This window comes from Strongylocentrotus purpuratus, unplaced genomic scaffold, assembly GCF_000002235.5.
Source record: "Strongylocentrotus purpuratus isolate Spur 01 unplaced genomic scaffold, Spur_5.0 spur5_scaffold_15, whole genome shotgun sequence".
In the NCBI taxonomy this organism is placed as follows: Eukaryota; Metazoa; Echinodermata; class Echinoidea; order Camarodonta; family Strongylocentrotidae; genus Strongylocentrotus; species Strongylocentrotus purpuratus.
Window position 1 is genome coordinate 24,609,317 of NW_022145600.1, and position 25,931 is coordinate 24,635,247.

Genomic DNA, 25,931 nt, shown 5'->3' on the forward strand with positions numbered 1-25,931 from the left:
AATGGCAATAAATCGTGTTTCTGCACTATTGATTGAGAATATTTAAAAGTCTAGAGTACATGCAAGGTTTCCTTGCTTTCTTAAATCATTTTTATCAAGTGTGTGAACCGAAATTAAAAAATCTACAGAGCCGAAACGTTCCCTTTTGTTATTTAGTACTCACGCGAAGTTGCAGCAATTTTACTGTACGGAACAAAAAGAGCAACAGCGCCCACACGCCATCAAAATAAAGCATTGTCATGAATGTATCCAGTAACCAGGAAGGTAGGCGCTAAGAAAATGCTCAAAAAATAGAGGGAAAACAATACGGAAGGACATCAGTATCTGGATTAACATTGATTTCTGAATTGATCAGTTCATTTATGTATTACTTACTTGATTTTATTTGACTGAACTTTATATATTATTTTTTCCATTCTTTAACCAAAGTAGCCTGTTCAGTTAAAAATAAGAAAAGTAAAAATATTCATCACACCCCAGTCTATGTACAGTAGAACAATTTGAAATAAACAATACATCAATAAAGGTACTGTTCTTCCAAACATAAATAATAATTGCGGATAAACAGACCGGTAAAAGTGTGAATGAAATCGGAATAATTATAAAGTTATGTTTTTAGTTGTTGTTGTCACCACTATACATATGGGCATTTATCGGTGATGACACTGTGACGTATAGCGAAGATAACTTTCTCATTTGATAATTATAATTGCAATTTGTAACTTCGATGTATATCTTTACTTCATGCCATTTACTTTATGTTAAATCATATGGATCGGACATGAAGACCTTCGGTTATAATAGTTAGTTAATATTTTTTGGTCTTTTCCCCGGCATCCGGGTGAACCTCTTTAAATTATTGAGCAGCATTTCTCTCTTCATTTTTTGTTTTTGACTTGGTCAAATGAATAAAAACAATGGTAATAATACCGATACTACAACTTCTTCTGCAACTACTACTACTTCTAATGATAAAAATGATAATAATAATAATAATAATGATAATAATAATAATGATGATAATAATAATAATAATGATAATAATAATAATAATGATAACTATAATAATCATTATAATAATAAGCTATTATTATAGCTATTATTATCATTATTGTTATCATTAGTAGTATTATTAGTCGTACTAGTATTATTATCATTATGTAAATATTATATTTCAATGTAGGCCTATTTGAAATTACTGAGTATTTTAGGAACTTTGGAAGAGTCTTTGGAAGATATCGAAGGATCCGTGTATTTAACGTATACGAGTATCAATGTTTGAGTTCCTCTCAAGTTCCCAAAATATTAATCTTTTGATCACGAAAAACCGGAAGTAAATACAAGACAGGATAAAAAAAAAATACATGTATTTGCACTCTAAGAATGCAGAACGATCGGATACGAAGGGGAACGGAGCGTAAATCTTCAGGCCGCGGGAGGGCGTACAACAGAGGGAGGGTTGGAATATTACGTAGATAATGAAAATGAAAGTCATTAACAAATTGTTTAGAAAGAAAAAGCCATCCGGATTCTAGAGCCGGTAGACTAAACGTCTACTCGATTAAAAGGTTGCGGAAATAGTTGTCCATCAATAAAACAAATAATACAGTCACAGTAAGGGTATTCCCCTGCTACAGCATGCAAACGGTGTGCTGACGTCACGATGTAACTTTTGACCCGTGCAAGTTCGCAGAAGTTAGGCGGGATAAGGGAGCTACAAGCAGTCAATACGCACTGATTTAGATACCATGCTTCGTACGTACGTAGCGCATGGACCTAAAAAAGGACGCATTGCCTCATCGTTTTTCTCCAAGCTACCATTTTCGTTTCTCGTTTGAATAGGAAGGGGTTTTTCTTATTTTTCTTCAACCGTGTTCCGAGAAAGAAAAATGTCAACGGTTAGGGCCACAGCTTATAAGTACCTGGTGGTGTCTTTGCCAAAGCACAACATTGTGAGACGAGACACAGGACAGTTACAATTACCGCCGTTGATTTTGACTCCTGTAATTTCCAGCGTTTGTTATAAAATACCACCGTCACGGCTTGACCCTAACCCGCGTTTAAAATTAACACTGCATCTTTAGCGCTTGGTTTTATCGTCTTCAAATCATTGTGAATATTCACCCAAGCTAATCAACCATGGCCATCCTATTTCAAGGTGAGTGATCAAAATTAATACTTTTTCAATTCAAATTATATCCTGTACATGTCGGTGATGATTTATTTCTTGATCTGCTCTATCGACCCGAATATGCATTGTTTCCTTCACCAAATTAAAGCACTGCGATTTAAGATCTGTGATTAGTAAGATTGTTGATTATTTGATACAATATATGTCACGATTCATAAAAATAGTGACCACGGTAAATGTATTTACTACAAAAAAAACCTCGTTGCTTCTCTTTCCTCGTCTCTCTCCCTCGTTTTCTCTATTGGTTCCTTATATCTTGGCATTTTTTCCGACTGGCTTTGCATCAATTTCCATAGGCTTCCAGGGGAGCTCTGTATCTTAAGTTTAAGTCAAATTGAGCCTGGTTTGAATCAGTAACGTCTGTATTTCATTTAGACTCCACATCTGAGAAAAATTCGCATACAACTGACCCTTTCCCTCTCAGATGCACCCCCCCCCCCCCCCCCCCTACCGAGATAAATTCTTTGTATAAGACTTTCGTCAAAGACTGGTATAAGATAATCTTGTTCTCTTTCAAAAAGCCAGAATGAATTCATTGCTCAATATAAGGTGTCTGTGTGCATGTAAGCGTGCGTTTTAGTCTGTAAGAGCAGTTTGACATCACATACTTTCAATACACAAGGTATATATATATATTCAAAACTTGTATATCACACGATTTGGGGTTCCATTTGTCGGAAAGATGAAATTGCGTCGCTTTAAACTCTGAAATTCTGCAATTCTATCCCTGAGGTAATGAACAGATGTGTGCTTGAACAAGCTCTACCACAGTTTGCGGATCGAATTTTTGAATAAATCATAAGACGTTGCCATAATTTTCCTCATCCTGTCAATTCCATCTGCTATCCGTGCAATTTAAAGGTTTTTAAGGTCACAGGCAGCTTTAAAGAGGATTAAGGAGACCCCCTCCCCTCCCCTTGTTCTGGTACAAAGACAGATCATAGGTGGCTATATAAGGAACTCTTCGTTTAAAAATCTATTGTTCTGTCCTGGGTAAAATAAACTATAAAAGAATTCGAGGCACCTGACAGCAAGAAACTGTGAAGAATCAGTTCGCTTGAGAAAGTCTGCAGGTGTGAATACAAACCTGAATTATATGTTATGAATACCTCCAAATAATGGAAGTTTTCTGTATAATTTAGGTTTTTCTCCTTTTACACGTTTGAGATAATGGGACTCAATGGTAAATCAATTAGAATAAATGACTAGCAGATTGTTTCCAACCTAATGGACAAAACTCTATTCTCTATTCATATATTGGTTGCGTAGAATCTCAGTTTCGATATAAACAATCCCATTATAAAACATTCAGAATGAATCTATATTAAACAATTCTAAGAATAAACCACTACTGAATCAGGAAAGGAAATTTGATCCCTCAGATCGAATGATTGTTTTCGATATTTCAGAATATCCAAAGATAATTGCAGTTGTTATGTACACAATTTGTACGTTAACAACCGTCATCGCAGAAAATCCAAAGGCGTTGAAATTCAACAATAAGTAGCACCACGTGTACTTCACCGTTTCCTATGAAATTTGAACGGTTCTGTCTAGGCAACGTTTATGGGTAAAAGGGCTCCATGGTTGCGACACGTTTTCCCCATATTTCACTCGTCGTCGGGAGAACTGTTTCTCAACGGGGAGCTGAGACGGTAAGAGTCAGTAGGTCAAAGCACTGTTGCCCCGATAATTTATACTCCTTCTCGTTTTCCGTCTGTCCTCCGTAAATCATTCGTGGTATAACTCCTTTTTTCTGTTCCCAGTTTCACTCAAAACAGGAATAATTTGGCCGTTTTTAAAAGTACCTACTAGTCTACATCCCCTGCCGTGATAGCAGTTTTGTCCGTTTCGCAGTATCGGAGGGTCAGACCAAAGAAATACCAGCACAGACCGCCTATCATATACATAGGGATACCATTTGGTAGTTTTACTAAAGGGATTAGTATCCCTGGGTTTGTTCTTCTACGGCCTGAAAATTAACCCACAAATATTGGATCCCCATAACATTCTGTGCAATATAAGCAAACCTTGAAAGATGAGGGCAGGGCCTGATTCAACCATTTTCTATTAATTTCCCTTCAAAAATCATTTCAGTGTCTTGAATGCATGATAAATTCATTATGTTATTCAGAATCTCCTGAATAACTTATGCCGCACAGTGTGCAACATAAAAATGATCTAACTAAAAAAATACCATCGATATTCGATTCATGAAACTATTGTGGTTGTGGGAGGGGGTGCAAGATGGATATAATTTGGAACGCCGATTACCCTGTTCTTTCGGCATCTCTAGGGCAGGAAGCTAATACACGAGGCCCTTCGTCTACTGCTTTTAGTCATTTCCACTCTAGCTATTGCGTAAGACCGTAGAAAGCAAACTGGCTCGTTTAACATGTCTAGTACCAGCAAAAGGCGATTGATAATTGGCACATGTTCATTAAAAAGAGGAAGAGAAAGAGTGGGGAAAAAGCCTCAAATCCTTTTTAACAATAACCAATAACGTCTTTTATGGCTCATGTTTGATTTCGGGGGTTAGTGCCCCCTAAAGATGTAATTTCACGTGATATCGTCGGAGTGGGCTAGATAAATCATTTATACCGGCTGCATGTTCCAAAGTTTTATTGTAGTTTGGTTCTTACCTGTGGATAGTTTTTTGAGTGCTTTATTGACCCCCTAATCTTCGAGGTTCAGAGGGTCCCAAAGATCTAGGATTTTAGAGATGGATAGGGATGAGGGTTGACGCACATTTTTGAATTACATTTATTAGAATTAAAATTGTCCTAGTGAGCAATTCTCAGAATTCGCGCGTTATTTGCCTACACAAAGTGGGGAAATCAGGCATTGTATGAATAATTGTGTATGAAGCAAGAAGAAACTTACTTTATTATCTTAATAGATTTGATTGTTTCCCATTGAAGAACAAACTTTCTCATTCAATTCTTGTGAACCCAGACGTATGTGTCCACAAAAGAGCTATGTATTTTTCTCCTATAACTGATAAAGTAAAACAATATTTTGAAAAACAATATATTGCAGCATTCAAATAGAAGAGGTTGTATTTTCTACTATTTGTGTGATTCTAAGAATTTGTACTCTAAAAAAAAGAATAAAGCAAACAACAAAAACAAAATAATTCCCAAACGGCGGGGATTTTTCGGAAGGTAATCTGTTCCCCGTAATTTACGCATGTCCCTGATCTAATAAAAGCAATGGCTGTGGATATAACTACCGCGTATTTAGAGCGTGGGTATTTTAACTGTTAGTCAGTTCGTGTTTAACATCCACGTCGTTTGCGCCTACTCTATAATCTCTTTGGGATTATATTAAACTGCCATGGCACTTAATTCTACTTTTTCGAATCGCTCTTCCCTTGCAGTCCTTCGACAGTTTGTCGTGTTAGCCGTCTACTGCTTTGTCGCATCACTGGCTAACCCCATAACGATGCCTCCGACCACGGCTGTACCTACGATGGCTGCGACGACACAAGTTGCCTACGACTCCTACTTATTAATCGTTCAGGAGGTGGAGATGTTTCAGGGACAATTTACTCCAATGCTGAACTCATTTGTAAGTACTTCAAAATGCACATTATTTTGTATTTATTTATTTATTTGTATTTTTTTTTTTTGGAGGGGGGGGGGGGGGGGTCGAACCGAGTTTACTACTTCCATGTATGGTGGAAGTGACATCAACCAACTCCTTTGACATAGGGCCCACGGTCTTTGTATTTTAAACAAGGGCATTCAATTTTTTACTCTTTTGAAAAAGCAACAGTGTCATAAATATATACGGCCATGTTGAGCTACGGCCCTTATTCTAGATATATTTTTGCTTGACAAATCATTCATAATTATCCTACTGACTACTAATTCGCAAAATATTGATTATTTCATCAACGGAACAAAAGATGTTAAAATTGAAGTCCAATTTACATTAGTTTCATATCAATCGATAATCAACCTTGTAATTTAAAGGTGGTACATTTTATTAAGATATTTTATATTGGTGAACTTATACGATAGTTGATATGCATAACATTTAGATTTTTATCTCTCAGCCATCATATTATTTCATAAATATAAACATGTATACATGTATATACCTTATACACATTCTTCACTTATTCATATTCACAACACTTTTAGATCAGTCCTATGGAGAAAAAAAGCAATATCCCCAAGTCAACGTTCTATCTGTTACATATTTTGTATAAATGGTACCCCTTCCACCACATCTCTTCATTATCAACACATTACATTTTTTGTTGAAATTCTGTAATCAATTTTAACCATGCTAACCACAAATGAGCATTTCGTGTCTGTCCTGTCATTTCCTCCATTCGTCCTTCATACTGCTGTCACCCACACTTGTGCACTTTTCCTTGTTCGCACCGAAATGCTTTTATTTTTTGTACTCGACTAAAATGGGCAGACCCTACTGGGTGTATACTGGATGAGGAAGATGTGGGCTGGAGAATACGACATTTTCTTTAAAATAATGATCGTATTGATACGTTCTTCAATCTGAGGCTCTTTAATTCGAAACGACAAGTCACGATAAAATACATCTTTCCTGCACATAGCACTGCCCAGGGTTGGCTAACCCTATGTGTTTGCCATTTCACTAATGGGCGATTTCAGGCAATATGTCCCTTACAACATACGTGTTATAATCCATTTATTACATCCCAAATTGGAAAAGATCTTTGACTTAACCATCGACAAAATGGTCATTTAGTCAATGTGATTAGATTTTGTTTTAAATGGACTATCAGTCAGTGGACACTCCAACAAAAAAGTTGAGATGAAATGAATGGATTGAAGCCGTATGGGACATTTCTCACTGAATCGCCAAAACACATCGTTACGTATTCTACTGAATTTAAACCCAACGCTTGGTTTGACCAGCAGGGTTTGCGTTTGGTTTAACTAAATCTGTAGAAGACGGGCCATTGTCTCACTTTCCTGCACCTACATGTACCTCATGTCCTTCTGTCACTCATCCTCGTATCACCACACCTCCCTTCCATTGTCTGTTCTCCCTTAATCAGCTCGTCTCACGTTTCCCTGGTGATTTCTCATCACAGAAAACGGACCGTCTTCTCCAGAGTGACGCCCAAGCCCCCGATTTGGACATCAGGGGATTCCTCACTGTAAACGACTTGCCACCAACCTTCGAGAGACACTCTATGACGGTAAGATTCATTTTAGTTTTCTTTTTCGCACATGAGAAACAAAATTTAAAAAATTATATCGCACAGAAAATGCAAGGACAATTTTAATGTTTACCATTTTTACATGCGTCATAAAAATTAGCACATTCCCCCGCCACTACCTCACAATAAATGAGGCGAAAAAACACTGATTGCTTTTATTTTTAAAAAACCCTGCCCCGTGAGCCAATCTAAAATTAATCTGTTTCTAAATTTTTTCATTGGCATTTTTAATTATATATATTTACATAAAATTACCTACCATGAAAAATAAAGAGTTGACGAACATTTCTGGCAATCAGGGAAATTCATTTCCGAATTCTCCGTACCATATAAAACGCCTCTGTGTAGTGTGTACACTAAAGTGCTCTTGTGGACTTGAGCAAAGTTCAACGACCTATTTTTACGAGGCGCATATCTCACTAGTGATAAAACAGTGGGCGCTTATTTGATGTGTCACGTCATTTTATCCATCCCGGGGATTACCCTAAAAATTGTAATCTCATTAAATGTATTTTGTTTGGTGATGCTTTCATACGTTAGGTATTTATTGTGTTAAGGTATTTACTGGACATCACATTATCACTATTTTGGTTAAGGTCTATGCATATAGGCATCCAGTGATTGGTCTATATCTGGAGCCCCACTATAAAGATAAGACGGGGGTGGGGGAGTAGTTCCCTTTTATCTCTCTCTCTCTCTCTCTCCGGACCAAGCCACGCCCATATATAGAGCCATTTACCAGTCCGGGAACCCATATTAGTATACATTTTTGCCGGCTGGGTCTCGTGGTCAGAGGAAGTAAAGGGATTTGTTAATGATTGGTCAATATTGTTGCAATTCACTGAGATTTCCTAATATCCGTTTTAAAGACAAAAGTGATATCCTTGCCCCTAAGTTCCAATGACGAAGTTCCTATAAATATGCACGTTGATTACGATTTACTTGTGTTTTGAGGGCATAATTGCTATATATTATACATATGTATTTATATACACAGTTAACAACTAATTTGTTCATACCCCCACCATGTTTTGTCATTTTAAAGTATGTGAAATTTTATGCGTCCCGATTTATGTTAGTTTACACCCAAAAAACTTGATCTAAATGTATTCAGAAAAGACCCTTAATCAACCCATTTGATTCCCGAGTTACGAGAAACACACACTAAAAGAAAGGAAAATGTATAAAGGGTATGATCAATAAATCAGTTAGATTATATATATATATATATATATATATATATGTATATATATATATGTATCCCCTTACCGGAACCTACACACACACACACACACCTCCCTAATTCTCTAATTATCATAACAAATGATGTTCACCGTAGACGCATGACTATTCAACAAAACCATATGTATGATGTAATATTCATTTTAGTTCACTTTTAATCATATCCCTGTTTCGATTTGTACTGGGTTTCATTTTTTAAAGCCCCATAGTAAGCTCTATAGCTGTCTTTATATGCTTCTTTTTACCCAACTCTGCTTTCCGACTGCGTTTCTCGAATGCAACCGACGTTTTTTACAAAGAAAATTATGTCTTTTTATCAGTTTGACGGATGAACATTTCAGAATAACCGAAGTAATACTGAATGGTACCTTTAAAAACGAACGTTTCCAATACTTTGAGACTTCGGTGGTAACATCTAGAGAATTCGATTTCCAAGCCAAACGTAAAGCATTTTTTCACATGTCTTCTTGTACAAAAAACGGACACAAGTGGCATGACCGTGGCTTCCGCTGTGTCTGTGATTCCTGTATCACACCATCAAAATAATACTTCCTGTACAAGGTCTCAATGACACGATGAATCATTGGACAAAAGACAGAAGATACTTTCACAAATCAGAGAGATATCATCGTATTTGTAAGAGATGATAAATGTGCATTGACGTTGATTTTAGTCATTCTCTGAAACGAAAAATAGATATGGAAGAGTGGCGAGGTGAAATATGCGAACTGATTTTTATTTTGGAATCGTTTCGATATTGCAAGCTAAATTGCATTTAAAGATGTTACAAACATAAGTTAATGCAAGTTATTTTCTTCTCTCCTATGATATGGTATAGATATTTCCTTTCAGTTGAATTTTTCGAAACTCTTTCAGGTCGTGTTTATTATTTCTATTTATATTGTACGATATTAAATTATAATATTTCTTCTTTCTTTCTCCTCGCCACCAAACAGGAAGCAGAACTGTTGCCCAAGCACAAAATGTTCCTACAGACTTACGATGAAGTCATGAAGTCCCTCAAAACTGAGGAGGTCCTTGCAGTCAGTACCCATCCCGAGTCCTACAGCAATAACTTTACCCCATCCTATGACGAAGCCCTAGTGCACATCCGAAGGCTGCTTTACAAAGTCTCTGAACTGGTAAGTCCTGATCATCGTGTCAGAATATTCAATCACTTTGTTGGGGTGGGGGTAAAGATACATGTACGTTAAGGTACTATGATTAAATGTGAATAATGTATATTCTAATTCCTTGATATAAAGTGAAATTCCCTTTTTATATCTTTTGATTTTGGGGATGAGAATAAATTCTTCAAAAGTTCTATGCTTTTAAAAAACATTGCTCTTTTTGCCGTTGATTTTTACGGTAGTTGTGCCAAGAACACGCCTTTTACCTCCAAGATTGCAGACGAATTACAACTTCAATGAATGACCGCAATTTCTTTTTTCACTAGAAAAATTGATATTTGAATATACCCACTTCGTGTAATTACATGAATAGTAATTCTGAGACGCTCTCTTCCAAGTATACTTTATTGTTGTAGATGATACAAACGTTTTAAACAAATACACCAACACGAGTTCTTAATTACCTTGTTATATCATGATGAAGACAACAACAACAAATTGTCCATGATGTTAAGAAGATTCAGCCCACTTGCAATTCGCGGTTATATCTTCCACAGCTTTTTTCACACACAAAGATCTCACATTTTCTGTATCTCTTCATTTACTTTTCCTATAGATGACACTGCAGAACATTGCTGATGGTCCTTCTCAGACCTTCGACGGCTTTCAAGCGTTGCCCCACAACTACCAGATCCACAATACACGGAGCCTATACGTCCTCCAGAGCATCGACGAGTACATATCTGCTTCCCTCATTGACTACCACCGCCTACTTTCTCAATCCCAATCATGAAGATTCTCCTATTCCTTAAAATTCAACTAATTTATTACTATCGTTATTGTATTCCATCCATCAATGGTTTTCTTCATGCCTTTCATGGTACTAATAATGTATTTATTTATTGCGAGTTATAAGAAAGTAAATGATGAGATGAGGAGAGACGAGAGGGGATGGAGACAAAAATACAAAAGTGTTTTGACAAGAAGTTTGTCTTCGATGCACCAACCAACAATTAAATAATGTTGGACAATCATTGTGAGCAGTTATGATATCGATATTCTGTGCCTTTTTACATGTACTTTATTTCTGTAAGGTGATTAAGTGACCGCAAAGTACATCGAATTCATGAGTTTGAAACTGTTAAGCGCCATATTTATACAGATGTTTGAAACAAAACTACAATTTTTTTTTTTTTTTTTAGTTTGTAACCGTTTCTTCGAAAAATATTCCAATCAATTTGAGAATCTCTTATTTTTCTCAGTGTTTGCAAGCCGTGTCCGAGTGCTTGGGAATGTGTTCACTGCACCGAACTAGGTATATTATGTTTATGTACTTTTCTTACGATTTTTTTTATGGAAACTAGCAATAAAATTGTGTTCGATATGCATTTACATTCACAATCACTCTAACTTGAAATGTGCCTTATAAGCAAATCATGATCGAAGATGTATCAGTCTCTGTGAAAGGTCGATCCTGATTGGTTGATTCAGAATTGAGTTTGATCGAATGTCATTTGTGCAATAATGTGTTGTCTGTAAACTTAATGCATACAGTCGATGTGCATGGAAGTATGTCACTGTGTGACGCAATGTACATCATTAGCACGTTCGCATTCGAAATATAATGATTGAATTGTCTCTTGTTATATAATACTAGCCCTGCTGAACGTGTTTTTCTTTATATTTTGTTGTTATGTTTTCTCTCAGATTGGATTTTTCGAAGCTTAAACTCTTTTTACACGTTATGTAGTGAGAGTTTGCCTAGTACTGTACCTATAAGGTCACATTTTATGGTTGTTGATGGGTATAAGTAATCATAATCAAATAATGAATAGATAATGAAGTGATACGAATACTTTACTTGGTATTGCTCTTGTTATTCAGATGCATTCAATTGTGCTTTCCTTCACAAAATTATGGACGTTTAAAATATTTAAACTGTTTATAGTATTCAGTACTATTATGTATTTACCTATTTACTCTCATGAAAGTGATTTATATTTATTGCGAATTCAGCATCTATTTATATATTTATTAATCTATGTATTTATCAAATTGATATGAATGTATGGTTGTGTGAGGGTAATTCCAAGACTATTTTAGAGTTTCTATGAAATTATTTATTGTAAAAATGAATGAAAACATTACATTGATTAATACAACGTGATTTTATCTGTCGAGAACTGTTACAATTCTCATGTGACTAGTCACTGATCTTCTTCCATAATAGTTCAGTGAAAAATGATGTGCCTATTTATTTAACCTTGCCATTTCTTGTTAGTATGACGGAACATTATGAATTAAATGTCTGAAAGTCATTTTAGTTTCATTGCCTGTTTTTTCCCTAAGTTCCTTTCACACAATTTTAAAGGCCAAATTTCACCGCGTGATACCCAATCATGATAAAGCAATTTGATGCATGTATACCCTTGGTATGAAAGCTGAATGAAAGAATGACTGATTAATTCAATTGTTATAAAGTTGCTTGTAGGTGGAGTTGAGTGAGTGTGGATGAACACGTGTGTCCATAGTATAGAGTCTATACCCCCTCTTGTACTGTATTTATTTTTCGTCATTTAAAAATACATCAACATATATATATATATATATATTTACAACCATAAAGACACACTTATAAAAAGGAAGACGGAGGGATGGCCCTACTTAGCGTTGTTAGCATAACAATGCTGGTTTACAGAGGGGTCCCTATAGACATAGAAAACATGAAAATAGATATTACAAAAGTAATGAAAACTTACAGCAAAATAATAGAGCAATTTGATGTATGAATACCCTTGATATGACAGCTGAATAAAAGGATGACTGATTAATTAAATTGTTATAAAGTTGCTTGTAGGTGGAGTTGAGTGAGTGTGGATGAACACGTGTGTCCATAGTATAGAGTCTATACCCCCTCTTGAATTTGCCCTTTCCTATAAATAAAACTCAGTTATGCATTTTCATACAAAATCAGTTCTGGATTCTACTCCATTTATCCTTTCGTCGTCTCTCCGTTTTCTCTTCCCCTCTGATTGTGTTCTCCCACATTCCCTCTTATCTGCCTCTCTCAGTCACTGTCTCTATCACAATAGTCTTTATAAACTGTCTTTCCATTCCTCTGTACATCTGTCTGCCTGTCTAAACCTTTCCCTCATTCCCTTTAATTCATGCTTGCTGGTGTTTCGATGACTCAGGGCGAAACAAACAGGGGGAACATAATTAGGTTCCATATAGATGCTTTACGTTAAACGTATGCAAGACACTGATATAATAATGGATTTTTGTATAATTTACATTTTCCAAAAAATTCCGGAAATCGAAAGATAAAACTCATAAAAAGCATAACTTTAAATAACACTAATTCACTTACGGATGAGAGGTGGGTGTGGGGCAAGTGCTCTGGCAAAACACACAATCTGGCATAAACACATTAAACACAGAGTGTTTTTTTTAATCACTATTACTTGACAATTGTAATAGTGGCATTTAGCATAGTATCATGAACAGCACATAGTGAAGCTCTTGGCGTTGTAATATCGCCATAGTTTTTATAATATTCACCTCTGCCATGACAGCATTCAAAACATTTAAGGTATTTCTATTTTACCAAATATTCATTTTCTACATCGAGATAGCAGAGAGCCAGGATCGAGAGAAGTAGTAGTTTGTAAATGCATGAAAACGATAATATCCAGCGGGCGGATTTAAATTGTTTACAAAAACACACTAATGTGCCCCCAAAATAAATCACAATAGCTCTATTCGCATGTGTTTTAACTTGTCTTGGAAAGAGTTATTATGCCCTCTCTCCCTCACATATGTTCTTTTTAAATTCTGTTGGAATCATTTAGCACAAAGCAGTCACATTACTCATGAAATTACAAAGTACAGTCCAATATACATGTTTATTAAAAAGTGCAGAACACATGGTGTGCAACTACATATCAAGGGACCGTTTAGAAGGGGAAACCAGATCCAATTACGGTCTCTGGAGTTGAAGACTTCTTTCCTTCCTTAGGTTCCTTTCGAAGATCATTATCTCTTTGCCATTAAAACGACAATGGTGCTCAAACTGTCACTATTGCCTAACATTAACACTACCTTTTCAATCATTTCCATGTGATTGGCACCATAATCTGATGAAATAATATAATATAATAAACAAGCGTGAATTAAGGTTGAAGCTGATGATTTGCCCCGAAAAATGACAGAAAATTTGGAGAAAGTCAAATCAATGAGACATATGAAAGACACGAATGGAAGAAGAAACGGATCATGATGTCAAAATGGATGAATGGTTTGGGCGAATTAAGGAAAATGGGAGGGCTTACACAAATTATATAAGACGGTGGTTGAACATCATACAGATAACGTGACTGAGAACACGCAAAACCAATAGCACAATAGAAAGACGGTCCGCAAGACCGAGAACCCAATAGCCCGACAGTCGCGGTAATGGAAAATTGATAGAACAGAGAGAAAGAATCCCAAAGCGTATTTGGTCTTAAATGGAAGTCTGCCAAACTGAAACCTTGAGTATGGTGAGGTAATGTGACAGATAGAAAGAGAGATAGACCACAGGGGCTATCTTAGGCCGTCCTGATTAGGGGGTGGGTCGGCCAAAATTGTACGATAAAGAAGATGATTATTTTCAAGTACGCAATAATTAATAAAGAGATTACTTTGTGCATTTTTAATCTCACCAAGCAAAACATTAAATTGTACATCCAGTTACGCAATTTGCCGACAGCCTATTAAAAAGGCGAATTGGCCGACACAACAGACTAGTTCTTCATTGGCTTTGGTACAAATGACCCCAACATATTTACAGATCTTTTAGACATTTTAAACGTCTCACTTAGAACCACTACCAATGTGATGAATGTGCTTTAGGAATACATTTTGTTTGTCCTTTTGAGTGTTCCGTAGTATCTACCGTCAGTGCGTAAATTTCCAGCATTCGTCTAGGTGGGATTGTATCTATTACGAACCTTTTTTTTTATTGGGGGAGGGGTCACATCCCACTTCCCCTCTTTACCCTCTCTCCTACTCTCTCTCTCTCTCTCTCTCTCTCTATTTCTAGCGACGTACCAGATAAGTGCAAAGATACAAAGCGAGAGCATCTCAACACGCACTAGATTCCGGACAGAGGAAAGTAAATTTCCGATAAGTTTTCCACAGGGCTACCCTTGGATCCGGTATGCAACAAGCAATGACGAGACAGAAAAGAAACTTCCACTAACAGTAAAGAGGAAAACCGCAATGCTGGCCGTGGCAATGGATCTGATACTAATGAATTTCCAATGTGAGATATTCTAGGGGGAAAGAGTAAGTAGTGGGCAACTAGGTTTTTTCCCCTCCCCCACAAACGATTTGATTAAACGCAGAAGGAAAACGAAAGAATACTTAATATACAACTTTCAATTGTTCCGAAATCAAATCAGAAGATTCATTTATCAGTAATAATGATATTCAATTCAATGCTAGAGCTTTAAGATAAAGTTGAGTTCTGGGAGGTGTTTCATAAAACAATTCGTCGCTGTTTTCACGAAGTGACGGTAGTGAAAAATAATTGCATTCACTTTGCGTTACGATTGTCCTCACTACCGTCACTTCGTGAAAACAAGGACGAATTAGTCGGTGGTTCTCACCGACTGATATCATTTTCACCGACAATTGTATTGTCACCGACTATTTTACAGGCCTCTGATTGGTCAAATGTAGTCAGCGCTGACAGTTGTCGGCGGACAAATGTTGAAGAAACGCCCCCCTGGTCATTCGATTGCATCGTGAAAAAACGGTGTGGAATGGATCAGAAAAAGTTGATCATATAGCATATAGGTATTGGTGTGTACTGCAAGGTTCTAGAGTCAACAAAATGATAAAGAAAGAGGTATATGGGACTACACAAACAGGTGGCATACGAAACGGGCCCTATTTGTAAGCAGTTACTTGTCATATTTACAATACGAAGGTATTTGAAGTGCCATGCTTTTCAGTGAACATTTTCCTTGGATGTTCTTTCACACTTCCATAATAACATTGATAACGCTCACAAATTACTTTTCACCTCTCATCAAAACTCGATCTGCTCTTTAAGTTAAATGTCCACTGTAAGTCCAGATACTCTGTCAATTACACCCAATGTATTGAGCCTAAGCACTCAAAAGAGTTCCACCCTGACAAATACCACTTTAATGAGTATCAACAATACAATCAATAAGATGATTAGATGATTTGGTCTGATTACAACTCTAGAAGGGATATTAACTTAATAACAGAATGATCATATCTAATTCTTAAATGATCATACTTAAATGTTAAATGTTTAATTGTTAAATGTGGTTTGTGGTGTTTGGGACGAAATAGCTCGGAGTTGCCCACCACCAACATTTCCCTTGACATTTTTTAAAGATTCTCATACCAACATCAGCAATAAACTATAGCAAGTATAGACCAGTATGCCCCTTTTCCCCCTTCAATTTCATCTTGTGCATTTGCGCTCATGTCGAACCATAATATTGGTCAAAAACTTGCTGCAATTGTACACGTCAGATTAAAAACATTGCAGTAATATCTTAATCCCGGCCCTCGATCTCAATTTTGTTCTGGTACAACGCCAAGTCACTGATTTACTTTGGTTTTAAAACAAATCTGAATCTCAATGCCATTCGGGCCTAAAAAAAAATCAACTTATCGGTGAAATATTAATGGAGCACTTGCTTCATCTTTGGTTCTATTTAAAATTCAAAATCTTCAAAAGAAACAATTCTCACGCAAAAAGGTCGCAAAAGTAGTCATACCCAAACCACACCAACGAGTACGACACCAGATCGACAAGAGCCCGGACAGAAAATAACATTTCCCCCGAATGGAAACGTATCTGTCTATGTTTAATCGGTGTGTAGTCGGTTTAGCAGTGTGACTGAGGCACTGGCTTTGTACTGGGTCAAGTACCAGCATGGGAAAATGGATCAAAAGGTGAGATTTGAAATGCAGATGTAATTCCTTTCGGTTATCTCTTTTTGTGACTTACTTCTCAAGCCACATGCATGTATATCTGGGGCAGGTGGTGTAGTGCGAGTCTAACCGTCGGGAAGGCACTGGAACTATATGGGTTCACAGGACTCACACTGAAAATGAAATGCGAATTTACGAGGGAGGGTTGCGGGGTGGTCCAAGTGTCTTCTTGTCTCTTCGTTTTCACCCCTCCCCCTTACTTTTCCCCCTTTTTGTTCATCCTTTGAAGACAAAAAAAATCACCTTTTGATGAGGGGCAGGGTACAGGGGCAGACCCCCCCCCCCTGTATAGCTACGCCACTGATTTGGGGCATCGATCTCTGGGTGTATCGGGGTCAGTCATCCTCCCAACACTTTAGAGGTGCTTTAAGCCATTTTTAATAATATAAAACCACGGCTCTTAAATAGTCTTTTTAGAATGTCTGTTCTGGCCAGCTGGCGTGATTTCTTCCACTCTGACATAAAAGATCATTAAATTATTTCTCACCTTTACCATAACTCAATCTTCTCTTTAATCCTGCCCCCACCAATTTGATGGCAACATTTCACTTAGATTGTATCATAATATGAAATATGATGTCATTTAAGACACATTTGTGCAAGGATTTTAATAACAAAAATGTTTATTTGCGGTTCAAGGGTTGTTGTAAAATATCCATTCAATATTCTAAGCAAAGTGTTTATTTAATTTTTTATAAATCAACAATTTATCGCACGTATTTCAAATATAGGCAACTCAGAATATAACAGCAGATTATGTGACTTGGGCAGGTTCAAATAGTTTGACATTGAATGTTAAAAGAGTATGACCGCAGGAATAACCTCTGAATAACATTTTTTAAGGGTAACAGTGGAACATTTCCCATGAGGTATTCTGCCACAAATATCTCTCGTCTTACCTCTTCCAAAGGTCGAATTCCACGAATCACATACAAAATGTACATCCGCTGGATATAATATGCCACCTGTGTGTACATATTTACATTAATATAAATGCTATTTCGAAGTGAACCTTTTTTTAAACCGGAAGGTTTATGAAAACGAATATGAATATTTCCCTGTTCCGTTGGGGAACTAATATGAAGGAAAGTCTCGGCATCATATACACATCATAGGATGGATAGGGACTTGAGTTTGGATGTAAATTTACACCTTTTTATTTAATAAATCACAAAATGATAAGTGACATAGCTTTTAAGATGTTACACGAAATCCAAGGGAGAAATGTTACGTTCTTAGTAAGCATGACATTTTCTTTTCCATTTATTTATTGCATTTTTTTGAGGGGGCCAGTGTACCAATACAAGAACCCTAATTGTTTCGACGTCTACAAAAGAAAAACATCGTTGCAATGAGCGTCGTTTCTCTTTTAATATATTAATAGGTATAATCCAATTCTTTTAACTTTAGACCCCTTATCACTTGACTTTTAACCCTTAAGTCTTTGTTAAGGTATAATGCTGTTGACAATGAACTCTTTCTTTGGGATGGTATATGATATACTTTAATGATAATTTGAATAGATCGTCAAAAAAATGTAATGGTTCAATAAAGAACGGAATAGTATTTCTACTGGGGGGATTCTTTATTGTGGTAAGTTGCGTAGCTACAGTGGCGGGCGTCCACTTTTAATTTTTGTATAAGAGGCTACTTATTATATTCCTTCTACTGTATTAACCCTCTGACATGCAACAAATCCTGAAAAAAAATCACAAACCACAAAGATATCTATGGTTTCCTTTGAAGGCGTCACTGTGCAACACCCTCTAACAGTGATATTAACAGTAAATTCTCCCATCCATTTTTGAATCTTCCCAACCGTTTTTCCATGAAAAAAAAAAGACTTAAATGTCTGGAATGGTGTGTAGAGCCAATTTATTGCTTTGTGATAATTTACATTCACCTATAATGTAATTAATAATATAGTTTGGTGAATTAAGGAATTGATCAGATCAGTTTTTCCCAATTTGTATCATTAATAAAGGTCCGTTTTCATTCAAATTTTCAGATTATCTTTCATTGTACATCTAGCATTGAAGTCACTACATTAGCACCACTTTCTCTCATCTGAACAATGCTACCAAGTCCCTCTAAGATAGCTTTACCAAATAAAGGCATGCACTTCGAGAAGCAAAATGACTCTCTGTAACTGTTGGTTTTCATTCTGTTTAAATCAAAATCATGATGATGATGAATATATTCCTTTCCGGTTTCAAACTTATAACTCTAGCGTAAATTCCATACACGCACCAATGCACACACACACGCACACAAATACACACACACGCACAAGAAAACTGGGTAGTGCATTTCAGCCAATTAATTCTATTTAATTATTGACACACACACACACATTATGTACAAATACATATTTTTCTGCAAGGCCTAATCGTGTAAACTCCTGAAATCGAACAGAAGAACTAAATAAAGTAGGTGGAGAAAAGATGAAGGATAATAGTACTTTTTATAGCAACAGTACCTAGAAGCCGACAATTAATTTCCCTTTCAGCAAGTACAAGTTTAAAACATAAACACTGATTTCCGTATCAAGAGTTTTAGTAACAGATTCAAAATTGAAGTACTTTTTTTAATTCACGCTATTGAGACATGCAACCACGCAATGTTGTTTGCCTTGTAATGATGTAATATCGTAAATAGAATTTCCCTCATAACTACTGTTTACCATTATTGATACCCCAGTCAAACCGCCAAACCGATTCCAGGCGACCGATTCTAGGCCAGTTTGGGTGATGTAATCTTTGGGTTCGGTTTGGTGTCGGTTTCGTTGATGCGACTGAGGTATAACGCTTTTTATAGACAATCAAGTAATAGTCGTCATCATTGATTCTAGATCATATGAATTAGATCCTACTACTACGTGTTTCATGTTTCTTGCGATGAAAGTTAATATTTTAAATATGATACAGAAGAGCTAAAAGGTTAGCATTTTATATGTAGCGTGATGTTCTAAAAGAACACCAGAAACGTTAGTGATATGGCCGTATAGGAAATATTAATCACCAAGTTTAATAGTCATATTAGTCATTATTGTTTTCAGAATATAGAAATGGAAATGGTCAATAACAGTCCTGAAAATAATCTGACAATAATCCCCTCGAATAATGTCAGATACTAAAAAAGAATGTTTCGGTAGCTGTTTATATTATGCCATGGAATTTTACATTTCTAAATTTAAAAAATGGTATTGCATAATATAAAGTGATATCATGGTATAAGTTGAAAACATCTACGTTTATAATTAAATAATTGCGTGTAGAGGAAACGGTGAAATAGAGTTAGTTTGTTCGATGTCTCTCTTCCTCTCGATTGCAGTTTCAATTTCTTTGTACGGCCCTATTTATATTTTTGTAAATGATATACTTTTAATAAATGTCATATATGGATGACTATGTATTACTTCTATTTCGATATAAAAATCGTTAAAGTCGTTTACATCATCGACGAGTGGTCTTTAAAATATTGTGAACATATGTTTCTATGTGACCCCCCCCCCCCCCCCGTAAAAAGTATATATATATATATATATATGTATTTATTTCTTCTTCTTTTTTTGTAATAAATTTTAATGATCCATATGAATCAAGGTCCGTCGTGCTTGGTACGGATATTCGAGATATTGGTACGGATATTTGAGATAAACTCACAACTGAACGAACGAGTGGAAAGAATAAACCACAGCCTGCATTCCAGATACAAACTTCGGAAAGATGAATATACGTGTGCCCTCTAAAGCTGTCATAATGACAAAGCCATCGGGACATTTGCGTCACGTAGGGAGAAATAGTTAACAAAACAGACGTTATGTTTGTCTTATCCAGAAACAGTGCAAACATGTGGCAAGGATGGAATCATACAATGTTGCCACCAGGGAACCCAAACCACCAGATTCGCATTATTATGATGTATTTATGACGTAATTTTCCCATTTGTTCCAACACACAAAATGACTATGTATTTACTTTCTTATTTCAAAAATGTATGACTCTTAAGGGTCCTTTCTCTGCTATTCATAATATATTTTGAGTAGTGCTCAAAAGGAGAAGGCACTTGGGAGAAAAAAAGAAATTAAAGATATTTGTGTACAAGACAAACGGTAGGGTTTTCCGTATCTCCGTCACAATCCTCCGAGTCGTACCGAATTGCCAAATCTCACTTATTTAGTGATCTCTTTTCATTCATTCATCATTATCTCATTATTGGTCAGATTTATTTCACCATTCACCATTTCTGTTTATCAAATGTTATGCTTTCATACAAATGGACGTATAACTAGGGTCCTTTCTCCCGTTTAACCACCCGCTTCCATCATCTTCTGTTAAAATTCCACGAGGATTAATTTGGAGAACCACATTTCAATTACTAAGTACCAAGAAAATATGTTCACTCTGTTCATGAATTAAAGTAATGTTTTCGTTCGATGTGCACCCACCCCCCCCCCCCCCCCACCCCCTCCAAAACAAAAAGTCTGACAAAATATCGACATCGACATCCCAGACACTTGGCTTAAAATCTTCCATTTCAACAAAAATCTTATACATGAAATCATTTTGAACTGTTCATAAATTTGTCGAAGTTTATTTGACTGCCACAGCACGATGTCAATGTACTTGGTATCCTTTAAATGATGATGCAATTTTTAATGGAATTTAAGTAGTGCCAAAATATGGTCAAGATGGGGGCAAATCGGAAATGCTATTGTTGAATTCTCATTCACAGTGACTTCCGTTTTTTGTAATGTTTGGGAGATGGCTGGGTCCAAATGTTACAAATGTTTACAGGTTAAATTGGATATCGTTAAAAATGTATACGTAGTTTATTTCATGAAAATCACGAACCTCAATATCCAATGCTAATGTATTCAATTATCATCCCCTAAGTTATCACGCTCAAGCATTGATTGTTGAACAGGGCATACATGTATTATATAGCTTGTATAAGAAGAAGCAGTTTTCTTACTCGGCGAACGGATAAGGAAAGAACGGTTTTCTTACTGGACGGAGGGATTATAACCAGTCACTGACTATTTGGTAGATACTGAAGTTCGAGTATGGAAAAATACAGAGTTCTGGTCATGGGATTGCATTGCGTCATGAGACAGAAATTGTGTGGAAGTAAATGGGAAAATTTGATCATATAGCCCATAAGTATTGGTGTATACTGTGAGGTTATGGAATCATCATACTAATAAAAAATTGGCACAGTCTTGCTAAAAGTCACATGCTCTGTGCACAGAAACGTTTAGATGTTACTTGTCATATTCCGAATATGAGGGCATTTGAACATCCATCCTTTCCAGAACGCGTTCTTCTATGATACTCTTCCACACTAACGTAAGCAAACGAAAAAGCTCACAATAAATGTTAAACCTTTTCTCTTACTCGAGCTTTTCTTTAAACTTATAATTCGTTAGATTTGCACTTTCAGTCTCGTCTTAACTTCCGATTCGGTCATTATTTTTTATTCTCATCTTCAAAAACGGATTCTACCAACATGCACTGCAAACAAAAATCAACCGCTTTGGAAGAGAGCGACTTATTGCTACCTCCTCTCACATGATTAAAATTTTTCCCGGATGTCGGAATTCCTCCTTTTTTTTTAACGGATATCCTATATTTGGCAGTTGTCTTTCCGACCGCAAACATCCTTTTTCTACCCGCAGTTGTACATTATATCAATTCGATGTCTTTGGGTTTATTATTTCATGACCATTGAAAAGGCATCTAACAGATTTTTAAAATTGGGAACTTGGTCCTTAAAGGGACTTGGTAACATAGTTCAGATGAGAGAAAATGGTGATAAGGTAGTGACTTCAATGCTAGATGTGAAATTATGAATGAAAACAAACCATTATTAATGATGACAATTGGGAAATACCGATCTGATCGATTCCTTAATCCTCCCAACTATGGTATTATAATAAAATTAAATTTTAGGCGAACGGAAATCGTCACAAAGCACATTTAAGTGTTGACAGAATTCAAAACCCTGTTTTATGTCTTATTTTCATGGACAAATGGTTGGGAGAATTCAAAAAATTGATTGGGAGAATTTACTGTTTAGAGGGAGTTACACATTGACGCCTTCAAAGAAAACCATAAATATCTTTGTTTTTAGAATTTTTTCAAATTTTTTTGCATGTAAGAGGGTAAGTACAGTAGAAGGAATATCATGAGTAATATTTTATACACAAATTAGGCAGTTTTTTCATCAACCTTCAACAATGTTAACGGTTCAAATAAATTTCACAACATAAAACACTCTTGGGGTAGAATGGTTGAGGGCAAAAGTTAATATAATGACTTTAAAAATAAGAATATGCTTGACTAGGGGGGGGGGGGTCAAATACCATGAAAGAACAAATCTGCTGATAACCAACCACAGGCAAGGATTTCACTAGCTTATGAAAAAAAATGGATTTTAGGCTTGCCAACAAACAATATATGCACTTTGAAAAATTTCATTTAAGAAATCCCAAAACCGCATTGGCTCTCAAATCCATTAGACACGCCGGCCCAGACATCTGGAATTCTCTGGCCATTGTAATAAGAAACCTTAGGACATTGTATTCTTTTAAGAAAGCAGTTAAAACTATGTTATTGTCTAAGTATTGATCATGTCGTGTGTAATTCTACTGTATTCATGTTCGTGTGTACATTGACTGTATATTCAACAATGATGTGTAATCGTCCATGACCTAGCATCGTTTTTTCCATTCATAAATGAACCTGCATTCAATCAGCAGATGCATGAGATTTATTGTATTATTACCAACGCTCCTCCTTCTCCTTCTCTCCCCTTTCCTTTTCTTTTCTGCAAGTCACTCTTTTTTATTTTTATTAGTATTTTTGTATCTAAGTTGAGGGCTGCCGGCACGTCAAGCTACTTTGCTAATTTCTGTAGCCCTCCTGCCAGGGGCGTACGCAGGATTTTTTCAAGGGGGGGGTTTTAAAATATTTTGCTCCCGAAAATTTGAAAATCGCGCCGGCCGAAAAGTCGCTCAGTGGGGGGGGGGGGGGGGGGGGGGGGGGGGGGGGGGGGGGGGGGGGGGGGGTAAGCGGACACTTTTTTTTTTTTTTTTGGAGGCCAAAAAAAATCGCAACGACTCAGCCGGCAGAAAAGTCGCTCAGTGTGGGGGGGGGGGGGGGGGGGGGGGGGGGGATAAGCGGACACTTTTTTTTTTTTTTTGGTCTCAAAATTTCAAAATTTGACATTTTTTTACGTATGGGGGGAGGGTAAGGTCACCTTATTTAGGTTAGCCGTGGGTATAATTTTTTTTTTTTTTTTTTTTTTTTTTTTTTAATTTAAAAATTAAAAAAAAAAAAAAAAGCCAAAGGGGGGGGGGGGGGGGGTTTTAGGTTTTTTTAGGGGGGTTTACATACATTAAAATACCAAAGGGGGTGTTTGAACCCCCAAAACACCCCCCCTGCGTACGCCCCTGCCTCCTGCATCTAATGTATGTTAATTATGCATTCAATATATTTTTTAAATTCAATATATGTGTTTAATATCGTTTATTATCTGTATAAAATTATGTACACTTGAAATATTGTATCAAGCCATATTATGTTCATGAAAATGTATGATGAAAAAAAAGAAAAAAGATGCAGAAACCAATAAATCAAATCAAACTTTCTCCATTCCCCGAGGATATCTAAGCCAGTCACTGGTATAGAGGTGTACACACTGCTGACCAAAGCACAATGATTTTCGTAAAATTTGCATCCTACCGGTAACCTATTTATCACCCGTGTGGGGAGCATCAATGAAGATAAGATGCCTCGCTTGAGGACGCAAGTACCCTACCGAAGATCGAACCATGGAATTTCGCATTTCAAGTCCAGTGTGTGAACCACTTGACTACATTCCTACAAATAATAAGCTCAACTATTACTTTAAAAATCGGTTGGTATTCGAGATACTAAATACTTCAATGTTTATTATAGCTCTCTTATCATGGCGTAATCATCACTTAGATTAATATCATTAGGAAGTGTATTCATTCCTCTTTAAAATAATACATTTGATATGATTTTGTAGCCATTTAGTAAGCAATTCATTAGAATATTCGTTAGGGTCAAAAGTGAAAGGTTGCAAAATTATCTGGTAAGAACTGGTATTGTTACGCGGATCGAGCACTCTTCTTCTCTTAGAGATAAGAAAGGGCTATTGATGACAGTTTAGGCAATGACAGGTCTTCGCTACTGTTGGGTCTTCAACTTTCATCATGTCTAGGTTAAAGGTACTATGTCCCTTTTGCAGCCAACCTCAAATGCTGTAGAACTTTGCAGGAATTATGAATATGTCATGTATGTCCTATCTGTGAAATTTAAACGTTAGCAGTGTCCTCATATTCAAATTATGCAAGGAAAACCGTTTACTTGCTAGACTTCACTGTCAGACACTATTGAATGACTGACTGGCTTTTTTTCTTCTATGGTAATAACATACATGAAAAGAGTTGAAAAAGGTACATGAGTATTTGTCTACATCAATAACCCACTTCTTGTGATGGCCAAGATTAAACTGATTGAATTTTTGCGCAGCATTAAATGTATGTAAAATCAAGACCATTACTTTTGGGCTCTATAGCCCTAAAGTCGATTTGACAACTAATAGTCGTTATTTTCACACTTGAAGACATTTTCAAGCCCCATCTTTTTTAGGGAAGTTCTAAATTAGTATTATCTTTCAAATGCAGTTGGAATTTAACTTTTTCATTTTTTTGGCCTGCAAATGGGACATAGTCCCTTTAACAACTGCTGACAATGCCAGAGAAATAGGGCAAATCGCATGCATAGTCGAACAAGGGCAGTGCATTTTGCAATTTTCCACGTTCGACCTAGCCCCTTATTTTGATCTACTGCGCATTCCATGACTGAACAATCATAACAAGTTGCGTATCATTTAAAAAGGGAAAACCCCACTTTCTAATGATACTAAACAAAGCGATGACTATGCCATGACAAGAGAAAAAAGAAATCATACTTGAGTTTCCAAACTTTTTTGAAGGGTTAATATATATCTGCTTTATTTTCAGAGCGTTATTTGAAGGCTTCCATCTAGGCTAGACTCGAGGCTGGGACATTTTTGAAATCTCAATAATTTATTT

At 36.3% G+C, this 25,931-nt stretch overlaps 1 protein-coding gene across 2 annotated transcripts; it reads left to right on the top strand.

Annotated features, from left to right (window-relative positions):
• The first annotated feature begins 1,763 nt into the window (after window positions 1–1,763).
• On the top strand, window positions 1,764–12,099 carry LOC583513. 2 transcript variants are annotated; one of them, XM_011680873.2, is made up of 5 exons: window positions 1,764–2,158; window positions 5,571–5,761; window positions 7,245–7,388; window positions 9,608–9,793; window positions 10,398–12,099. In XM_011680873.2, the coding sequence occupies exons 1-5, from the start codon at window positions 2,140–2,142 to the stop codon at window positions 10,572–10,574; spliced, it is 717 nt and encodes a 238-aa protein (XP_011679175.1). In that variant the 5' UTR covers window positions 1,764–2,139; the 3' UTR covers window positions 10,575–12,099. The 2 variants fall into 2 exon arrangements, with proteins under 2 accessions (XP_011679175.1, XP_800231.1); XM_795138.5 differs by having other exon boundaries at window positions 7,281–7,388.
• Window positions 12,100–25,931: the final 13,832 nt, after the last annotated feature.

Excerpts from the sequence above, each read along its gene's own strand:
- LOC583513 (XM_011680873.2), top strand. Across the intron at positions 5,762-7,244 it reads CTCCAATGCTGAACTCATTT|CTCGTCTCACGTTTCCCTGG; the intron begins GTAAGTACTTCA and ends TCCCTTAATCAG. Across the intron at positions 9,794-10,397 it reads TTTACAAAGTCTCTGAACTG|ATGACACTGCAGAACATTGC; the intron begins GTAAGTCCTGAT and ends CTTTTCCTATAG.